General features: G+C 38.0%; 1 protein-coding gene and 1 pseudogene across 1 annotated transcript; one reads left to right on the top strand and one right to left on the bottom strand.

Annotated features, from left to right (window-relative positions):
• Nucleotides 1–1,180: 1,180 nt before the first annotated feature.
• LOC149101902 (contactin-associated protein-like 3B) lies at nucleotides 1,181–4,258 on the bottom strand (annotated as a pseudogene).
• A 3,608-nt stretch (nucleotides 4,259–7,866) lies between these two features.
• Nucleotides 7,867–10,848, top strand: LOC149101901 (uncharacterized). Its single transcript, XM_089275258.1, has 4 exons — nucleotides 7,867–7,921; nucleotides 8,479–8,799; nucleotides 9,924–10,073; nucleotides 10,808–10,848. The coding sequence occupies exons 1-4, from the start codon at nucleotides 7,867–7,869 to the stop codon at nucleotides 10,846–10,848; spliced, it is 567 nt and encodes a 188-aa protein (XP_089131384.1).
• The last annotated feature ends 227 nt before the right edge of the window (nucleotides 10,849–11,075 follow it).

Here is an 11,075-nt window from a genome sequence, read left to right as displayed (position 1 = left end):
CAGTTCAACGATTATTCAAGCCGAGATATTCAAATGAAAGATTTCTTCAGGTTACAAGCATCTTAGCTTTAAACTTCTCCAGGTTAAAGGTATCTTAGCTTTAAATTCACAATAAATTTAAGAAGCAGAAGTTCTGGAAAAAACTTTCATTCCAGCTGCAAAACGTTTGAAAGTAATAGTTGAACCGCTTCGCTAAGTTATGAAGTTAATAACCCTGCGAACTTTCCTGCAGTCGTTGTACTTAAGTGATGACTGCCTCCCCGTAACGTTCCTTGTAAATCATTGATACATTTTCTTCTATGGCCTTTTTACTTTCCCTTTATGACTTTAGTCGTAAAGTGTTCATCCCCTTGATCAGTGAATCCTTTCGAGTTTCAGTTGGAGCTTACAGAGTAACCAATGTATTTAATCTTCCAGTCGCTGTGATTGGTTTACCGTATCATCTCATAAATGTTCAAGCGACTTGCCTCACTCGAAAAGCTATTAAATCACTCTTCTATTAAATGAACGATCCGTTATTTACAAGCCGCGTGGATTTATTGCGCCGGTTAACTTGTAGAAACTGCGAGGTGATGTTAACTGCGTGAGGTTTCTCTCAAACAAACTAGATTAACACAAACAAACAAAAAAACCAAAACAAACAGCAAGATGACGCCATAGCATGTTTTTTAATATATTTTTTACATTGCACAGTTATTAGCATTGAAACGTAGTTAATACTTGCATTAAAACTGCTCGTGATGAACTATTTACAAATTTAACAAAATGTCGTCTGTCGGAGGTTTGAAAGCCGAGTTCTTTTGAAAAATTGAAAAAGCTACTAGCATCTTAAAAAGTATTTAATGTGTTGCTTAGGTTTGCTTGACGACACCAATTTACAAACATTCGAATAAAGTTTAAACAGTAAGACATAAAGCCGAGAGAAGATACAGGAAAGGAACCCTTCATCCACTCAAAAACTGATTACATTACACTTTTAAATATATCAGTTATACGAGAGAGGATGACTTTGAGTCTAAAACATGGAATTTCAGGCAGCTAAAGCAAGTCGTTTTTTCTGTGATCAGATATACTGTCGCATTACTTTGCAGGTGTAAGAAAATGTAATAATAGTGTAACTTTTGCTTTTTTTTTTATTTCAAGAACAAAAATGAATATTTAAGATACTGGCGGGGACACCTCATAGCGTCAAGTCTACTTCATAATCAGGCAATTCCATAGCATTCAACTTTTCTTCCTCGCCTCCAGTATCTCCAAACACCAGCTGCTTAACTGGAAGATGTGTCTTGTCAGTGAGGAGACCGCTGTCTTCACGCCATTCCTCATCATTGGCATCACAGTTAGTGATCTTTGGGAACTGCACACGAGTTGTCAATCCCGCATCCGCACTTATCACTGCGCGGTGATGCTCCGCCCCTATAGTTCATGTCAATAGAATCACGTGACACCCACCAGGAAACATTTTCCTCGAACATCACTGACTCACCGCACTCATACGTTCTAAACTGCTTGCAGAACAAAGAGACTGTAGCATGAATCGCTAGCTGAGAAAGACTCGCTCTCTTGTATTGGATGTAACGTGAATACAATCCTGCACCTTCACGCCAACTCCATTCCTATATGTTATATCATAGGTCACGTTATATAAAGGAGGCAAGTCTCCTTCACCGTCAGGATCAATAACATAAGTTCCACTTTTGCCGTAAGCTTAAGTATCTTTAAGTGGCTGCAAGACTTTGGTAACGCTGGGCGGAAATAATAACAGCTTAATATATCCTTAATATACATAAAGAAAAATTTTACAGAATCACGCATCCACGGAATTTAGACTTCAACTGGCTGGTTTAAATTACGCCTTCTTTGTGACAGGAAACTTCTGAGACCCACATGTAATTAAATAGAAGAAAATGAAACCATTCTAAAAATGAAACACGCATCAAGTGTTTTACTTACTTTTATTGATTTAAAACTCAGCTGAAACTAATCCCACGTTAAGATATCTCGCTCCAAGTGCCTTTTTTATGCAGTTTGATGTCACTGTCTTCTTGGAAACGACAGTGAATAACTTATATCTATAGCGCTGTCCAGTCAGACATTTTCATAACACTTGAACTTTACCAGGGTATGGTAGCCAAGTTCATCAAAGTCCTTGTTATTATCATGATGCGTATCTCCACACCTGAGCTGTTTAACTGGAAGATGTGTCTTGTCAGTGAGGAGACCGCTGTCTTCTCGCCATTTAGCGTCATTCTTATCACAGTTGCAAGGTCGTTCTGGTTTTGCACATGAGCCGTTCATCCTGCATGCGCACTTGTCACAACCGGGTTGTGCTGCACCCCAGTCTTGTCCTTAAACAACAATGAACCAAAGCACTCATACTTGATAAATTGTTCGCAGTGTGTGCAGACATTGGCGAGACTTGCGAGCTGCACAAGACTCGCTTCCGTGTATTGAATGTCACGTGAATAACACCCCAGACCATCACATCCGTCCACCAGCGTTCTGTTTTCGCTGTCGTGACTTGTGACGGTCACGCCAACTCCATCCTTGTCCGTCATGTCACAAGTGACGTTATATAAAGTAGGCAAGCCTCATTCACCGTCAGGATCGATAAGTTCCACTTTCTGCTTAGGGTTCAGTATGTTTAAGTGGCTGCATGACTTTGGTAACGCTGGACGGAAATAATAACAGCTTAATAATACCCATAATATACATAAAGAAGCATTTTATAGAATCATGCATCCGAAGAACTTCAACTGACTTATTCAAATACATGTAACACTTTCTTCATGACTGGAAACGTTTGGGTCACCTTGGAAACTATTATATAGAGGTCCATAATAATTGAACCTAAAAAGAAGAAAATGAAACCCATCTAAGGATTACACACATATCAAGTGACTCAACTGAAACAACAAAATAATTTAATCACGATATGATCACTCGTAAGCGACCAACTCGGAAATTCGAAAAATTGGTCGTAACTAGACCTGGTCGCTTATGGCGCGCCATGTGTAGCAAAATTACTTTCGCCATAGGTCGCTTATAAGAATGAGCTCTCGTAAGCGACCGCATGGTAAACCAAGAAAAGGTGGTCGCTTACGAGAGCTTCAGAAACTCATTAATAATTTAAAAAGAAAAAACAAAAGAAATTAATGTTTGATGAGTGTCTCTATATCTGATATAGATACGGCTAAACTTTACGTTCAATTTTTCAGACCAAAATAACCATCAGCGCCGTGGGAAGTTTCATTAAAGTGTTGATTTATGTGTAAAAGACTCTGAGTGGTCGCTTACAAGAACTTCACAACAATGGAAATGTCCAGTGGGGTAATCCCAAACTATGGTCGCACTAGTAGACTATAGAGCTGGTCGCTTACGAGAGTGGTCGCAAGGAGAGCTTCAACTGTATGATCACGGTTTACTTAACTATTGATGTGTGACGTCTCTCCTAAATACCTAACTGGAACGCGGTCAGCGGTCTTATAACAGACAGTATCAAAACTTTTAAACGCTCGAGAAGAGATTTCTAAATACTGAAACATTTTCCGATAGTAACCACTCTGGAAAAATAAAAAGCTAGGGATGTAGGCAAAAGGTAATAGCCATTTAAGTTCAACTCCTCGACTGCGTTGTGTAAATAGCCAAGTAGTCAGCCCCGCAACTTCAAAATTATAATAAAATGACATGTTATCAAACCTTCTGTGTTCATGTCACAGTAAGCCAAGATAACATCTCCAGAGCCAGCGGCATCCAACCACGAGTTACCGCTGACCGCTTGTCCTTCTTCGTTTGCTTTGATTTCCTTGCATGACTGAGCTGGAAGAGTGGGAATGGAGCCGAGTTGCTCTGATGAGAGTAAAGAGACTTTACTCAACAATATAATCGTTCAGCTTTAATAGAATCACAAATAACTCATATTTATAATCACTATAACTTTACTTCTGTGTGCTCCACGCTTCATGTAGAATCGATCTGGATCTGAAACAAATTGGTGTGGTTTGGCCTCATTGGTTCCGTTGTTCATCTCGCAGATATTTGTCTTTATAACATAATTGTAGCTCTGGCATCTGTCTTCATAATGGCAATCCACTAAACATCCAAATGAAGATGACGTCACTAAAGTCTTGAATGTGTAACCCTTCAAAGCTTTGCCGTAAATTGGTTGTTCCGCGGGACATTGTTCAGCGGTTTTACCCTGACACTTATGGGATGATGCCAGAAAAAGTAACATGACCGACATCTGTTTTGGATTCATTGCAGCTAGAGAAAGGAAAATACGATTCAATTAAGATAAATCCTTTGCACCAAAGGGTCAAACCGTCTTTTAGAATCGAGCAAAACACGTCTAAGGTGCTTCAATTATTTAAGTTTTCTGCGGGAGCATACGCCTCCAACTTAGATTCGAAACATGTTCATTTTTTCTGAAGAAATATTTCAGGAAAGCTTTAAAATTTGGCATTTATGTGCTCCTTATAAGTTCAAAATCCATTCTTGTGGGGACGAGGGCATGTCCTCATAGCTCCCTAGAGGCTTTCGTAAGAATTGCCTCATCTCTGATGAATGAACTCTAGTGGCGCCAAGCAATTAAAGGCCAGAAACCGTTTCTTTCAAGGAAACGCTTTGTTATATTATTTCATTTTTTCTTTTCAATTCTCTGCTGGACTAAATTACTATCCTGTTCTATAACCCGAATTTTTCACCGTGGAAAGGTTATAATAAGTGCCACGAAGTATGGTTTTCTAACGTCTAAGGAAAAATCAAAAGGTATTCAGTTATTTCAGTATAATATTATAAGGAATATGCTTCTTTTGTGTGTCTTACCGGTACTTAATTATTTAAAACAACAATCCAGATCCTGTAATGTCAATACCGAGCATAATTGTGTGCTTTTATTTAGCGCAAACTATCGAACGAAACTGACACAGTTAAAAACAATCAATTACGTCTTTGGGTTTCTTTTCACGATTTACAGGGTAAATAAATCGCAGCAGGGAATTGTGAAGGGAGTCGTAACTCTTCCCTGCAGTGAATACAGTCTACCCAGTATGTTATGTGATTCATTTTGATTTGGAAATGTCAGAAGACCTCTCCTCAGACTCATTAATAATTCATCGCCTTTAAACAAAGGGAATCATGACCGTGACGGTTTTTGGATATCAGATCTTAATTAGCATATATTTTTACGATTTTATTTCTCCGTGTTCTCCTTAGTTGAGAAGATATATCAAACACTCAAGACAGTGTTTGACCACCGTACCAAACACCTTGAAGTTCATCAAAAATACTAGCTGCGTTACGAGTGGTATTTCAACTCTCTTCTCGGTGTTTGGAAATGTGGTCAAACACGGTCTTTTGTGTTTGATATGTTACGTCGAACAGTTTCCACTCGGTTAAAGCAGCTTGAAACATGACGGTGTGTGAAAATAACATTTTGTGCGGTGTTCAAGCAGCTTTGTTTTCATTCGATGACTGTTTAGCTATCGCAAAGAGAAAAGAATGAGAAACTCGGCAGATGGACACCGAAAAGTTAAAGACAACAGAGCGGGACTGTGAATATTACGGCAGAAGTAAAGACACACACGTTGAATGGGTAACTCATTGTAATTTCCACTTTATCTTTTGCTAGTATTTTAGTATTTTTGGCGTAACAATTTTATATAAGATTCCAATTCTCAAATTACAACATTTGGTTGGCGTGGTTAAATGTTTCTGCAACCCTAAGGTACCTGTTTACTTTTTCGTATTACAATCAAGAATAAACATGCAGTCTGTAAACTGCGTGTCTGCTCAATAAACTACCAAAACATTTCAATATGCACTTAATTTTGACTTTAGAATCCTTAGCTGAAACTATCTAAGACAGATGTAATGTTGATGCCTTCATTGCCTCCTGATACCACAGTCTCCACTGCCGGTACTAATCTTGAAAAATAAGGCAACTGCCACAGCTAGGGCTGGAAAATATTTGAACTGAACCGATGTCTTTCAGTTGCCGAAGCATGAGAACTGTCTGTATAGAGTTCGTGTTTTTCTCGAACAAGGTGTCCTGCTGAAATAACGTATTTTTCTTTGATCGATAACAACACCCCGTCAGTCCCTGACTCGATGCAATATCAATTCGTATTTGATTCAGTACATCAGATTCATGCACATTCAGCAGCCAACGTGAAACCTCTGCTACTCTGGCTGCTGCACACGTACTTAAAAACTTATATATTTAAATTTCAAATTTAATCTCTTTAAACGTGATTTAATCTACATTTGTTTTCTGCTCTTTTTGTTTTTGTATTTTTTATATCTCTGTTATCAAAATAACGAAAATAGATATATTTGATTTCATTTGAGTTGATTTTGGTTGCAAATTCCGCTATATGACTTTGCGGATGACGCATTCGCAGACTTTCAATGGTTTCTGTTCAGCGTGTTTCTGTACTCGTGCAATTAAAACCCGCTTCAGATATTTTGGTTGGTGTAAATATTACACTGGTGTAAAATGATATGTCGTGGGCTTTTTTTTTATTTCTACACTCTGTAATCCGGCTACTTCAGTTTATTTTAATGTCTTTCAACTTTGAAACGATAATTAAGTAATTTGAGACCCTTATTTAAAAAAATAATTAATGTTAGAATAATTGGAAGACTGAATCACTACGAATGTTTTCGACATTCGCTAGGGTGGTGTATGTCTTATAGTGCATTTTTAGCCAGATTATTTAGTGAAGTTTTCTCTTACTTATCCTCAGCTTCCGCACATAGAGTATTTTTCCATCTGTTGATGCAGGTCACCCGTGGATCGATACAGTCAGTGAGCTGACTGAACAATAAAAAAGTCTTATTCACGAAATTCGATCAGCTTCTCTTCTTTTGATATGATTAACAACAGCAAGACGAACTTTTTATGATTGTGGAAAAGAATTCTTCTCGAGAAGGAAAACAATATTACCTGGACAACACATTGCATTACATTGCAGGGGATCTTTTATGAATACTTTGAAAACAAATGCAAAACATGAACTCAGCTTATCCAAGGAATAGCTGACGAATGTGCTGGTGGAAAACCCTGGTTTGATTTTTTCTTTTTTAGCTTAAAAAGGAGTGTACCGCTTATTGAGAGTGTCATGAACTGGCATTTAATAGCTTAACACTATTTCCGAAGTTCATTTTTCTCTTTTCGATTCACAGCTAAACATGCAACCAGGAAACGGAATAAAACCAAAACAAATCGATTTTCAATTGATTTTTTAGGAGTTCTCCTCTTAAATAAATCATGATTTCTTTATTTCTTCAGTAGACTCGAGTAATGAGCTTGAGAAAAAGATGCCAGCTTTTAATTTGAGAAAGAACCCTTGTCATATTTTTCTTATTTTCAATTAATTCAATAAATGTCGTTAGCATTCTTTTGCTAAATAAGTCATGATTTCATTAGAAAGAAACTAGATTAGTGGCTTCGAAAAAACAAGTCATCTTCTTGTGAATTGTGTTAGGAAAATACCTAAATCCAGGATCAGCAGACATACCCTACTCGATGTAGGTAAGAAAACTGTATTACGTAAGGGAATATTGAATTACTTTCTGTTTGGGTTTTTAGATTGTTTCGTTTGTTTGTTTTATTCGCATCTGTGACGACGTAAATCGATATTAAAGCAAGTATTGGTTTTTGTGTCGACAAAAATAGGATTAAACAACTTTTATGCACTGCATGCTTAATACACAGAAAGCAATTTTAGTTTTGTCTCCAAACGCGTAAAATGAAGACAAAATTGGTGCTGTCTTTTATTTTTGTTACATTGTTGAATTTTTTTCAGTGTCAGTTTCGTTCCATAGTTTTCGAAAAAGCCAACACACTTACACAAACACACACTTATGTTTGATACTGAGATTGCAGGATCTGGATTGCATGCTGTTTTAATAAGTACCGGTAAGGCACGCAAAACAAGCATATTCCTTATAATATTATACTGAAATAACTGAGTGCCTTTAATTTTGATTTTTAAAACATTCAAATATTAGAAAACTATAGTTCGTCGCGCTTATTGTAACCACCGCGAAAAATTCGGGTTATGAAACCGGATAGTGATCTACTCCAGCGGAGAATTGAAACGAAACAGTGAAATAATATAAAACAGCATTTCCCTAAAAGGAACGGTTTCTGACTTTTAATTGCTCGGTCCCACTAGCCATTCATCAGAGACAAGGCAATTCTTACGAAAGCCTCTAGGGAGTTATAAGAACTTAACCTCGCCCCTATAAGAATGGATTTTGGACTTATCAGAAGCACTGAAATGCCAAATTTTAAAGTTTTACTGAAATTTTTCTTCAGAAAGAAATGAACATTTTTAGAATCTACGATGGAGGTGTATGCTCTCGCAGAAAATCTTTAATAACTGAAGCGCCTTGGACGTGTTTTGCTCGATTCTAAGCGACCCTTTGGTATGAACTTTTTACCTCAAATCAATTATCTTTTTCTTTCTCTAGCTGCAATGAATCCAAAACAGATGTTGACAACGTTACTTTTCCTGGCATCATCCTACAAGTGTCAGGGTAAAACCGCTGAACAATGTCCCGCGGAACAACCAATTTACGGCAAAGCTTTGAAGGGTTACACGTTCAAGACTTTAGTGACGCCATCTTCATTTGAATGTTTAGTGAATTGCCATTATGAAGACAGATGCCAGAGCTACAATTATGTTATAAAGACAAATATCTGCGAGATGAACAACAGAACCAAGGAGGCAAAACCAGACCAATTTGTTTCAGATCCAGATCGATTCTACATGAAGCGTGGAGGACACAGAAGTAAAAGTTATTGTGATTAGAAATAGGAATTATTTGTGATGTTATTAAAGGACGTTCGCGCGCAAATTTTCCAGTCGACAGATTTTTTTAAATTTTCACTGCAGTCAGATAACGAGTTACTTGTGTCAGAAATGCAAAAAACATTGGGGGTCACCGACTTCTTTCAGAGATAAAGCGTGTGGAAAATTAACCTGATTTTTAAAAATCGGCGCACGTAATTCAGCATGGTCTACAGGGGTTTGTAGTTAAAACTATTTAACAATTAGACCCGTAGCCCGCAAGGGCTACGGGTCAATAGCCCATGAGGCGAAGCCGAATGGGCTATTGACCCGTGGCCCTTAAGGGTCACCCAACTAGTCGGACAGAAAAGGCAAATGCAAGTTGAAGAAATATTTATTTGGGAATAAAACGAAAGAAAGTATCACGCTCGATTGCGCCAATTTCGCTACTCGAGGACTATTACTAGTAGTCCTCTAGTAGCGTAACCAATTAGAATGCAGGATTTGCATTAGTCAACTAGTTGGGTGATACTAACGAAGGTTAGTCAACGGAGGCAAACGATCTTAGTCATATCTTAGTCATATCTTGTAGTCATATCTTGTAGAAGTGGGCCTGTTGCGTAAATAATTCCAAATGTCACCAACGTTTTCAAAATAATTTAACCCTTCAAGAGGCATTTGAAACCGTCGCACAGATTAACGAAGAGCTAAAAAAAACGGAATTCGATGGTGCATTTTGCACAATATTCAAACTTCTAGTCGATAGATTTTCTTCATTTTTTCGCTAAACGTAGAAAATCGGTAGAGAAAATGATCCATCAAAAGAAAAATAGGGGTCACCGAACGTCCAAGATCGTTAAATCCAGGAAAAGCTGTAACAATGGCCATCTGCCCCATCATTTTTTATAATTGTTCACTCTATTACTTAGCCCGCGCGCTCAAATCCATGACGTGACCTTTGAATTTGCGTGCGCAGTAAGTATGCGCAGAAACAATTAGCGCGAACGTCCTTAAGTCTAAATTTTATCTTGAAGGAGACTCTTTGCATTCTAACCAGAGCCAATCGGCTCCATCCCCTCTCTGAACGATTACATTGTTGAGTAAAAGTCTCTTTACTCTCATCAGAGCAACTTGGTTCCATTCCCACTCTTCCAGCTCAGTCATGCAAGGAAATCAAAGCAAATGAAGGAGGACAAGCGGTCAGCGGTAACTCGTGGTTGGATGCCACTGGTTCTGGAGAGGCTATCTTGACTTACTGTGATATGAACACAGAAGGTTTGATAATGTCATTTCATTTTTATGATTGTCAAGTAGTCACTTCACTCGTATGTTATCGAATTTTTGAGTTTATTTTTTTGTAAAAAGCACCTCTTAGTCAACGGGTCTGGGCTATGTTATGAGCGGATGAGTGGATGAGTGGATGAGTGATATATGTATGTATGTCACAACAATCAGATTGGGGCTACTATTAACAACCAATCAAATTGCCGCTTGTAAAGGTGAACCATGTGTGTGAAGATTTCATCCCGAGTTTAGAACGGCCATCTTTGTTTTTCTACAAACAGAACAGGTATTCTTGGATCGATTGGCCTTATTCTGCCATTTACGATGCTGCGTTTACTATGGTTGAGCCACGTCTTTGCAGATGGTTTATAAAAGAGTTCAGGATTCGATATCAGCCGAAGAATCATAATCTATGGCATACGTTAACATGCCATCAAGGCTTTGCTTTTCGCATTACATGAAATTTCGAATGAAATGAGTCTTAGCCACTCCACAACTTGGTGATATCTAAGACGGGAACGAGTGTTCAAAATGCACAGTTGGAATGGTAAGGGGGCTTTCGTCCGTGATGGCATTCGCGAGGTTCCCATCGATATCATTTGCATTACGTGCAGTTCACGAAAAAAGAGAAAAGTCCAAATCAAGTCCAAATTTGCGCAATTTTTTTTTATTTTTTGAATTAAGTCTCAATTAAGTTGTGTTCACTGAGTACCACTGTCTTCTAGTTGAAAAGTTCCTTGGAATCAATCCTGAGATACTCATTTGAAGTGGTTTTCTGTGTGAAAACCAAAGAAATGACGGCCGCAAATTAATTAGATTAGACTTTGAGGTGAAACAGTGTTTCTTCCGTTTTGAAACGGATTCCTTGCGCGGATCAAAGAGGTAAACTTACGTCTTTTATTAAGCGACAAAATTTTTTTCTGTAACTGACCTTTCGTCACTAAAAGGCTCTCAGACGGTGGGAAGGATAATGTGACAAGGAAACTTCTGCAG

The sequence above is a fragment of the Orbicella faveolata genome, unplaced genomic scaffold, assembly GCF_042242905.1.
Source record: "Orbicella faveolata isolate gen_17 unplaced genomic scaffold, um_ofav_v1 contig_36, whole genome shotgun sequence".
Taxonomy (NCBI): domain Eukaryota; kingdom Metazoa; phylum Cnidaria; class Anthozoa; order Scleractinia; family Merulinidae; genus Orbicella; species Orbicella faveolata.
Note: the sequence above shows the minus strand (reverse complement) of the source record. Positions and strands in the feature narration are given on the sequence as shown.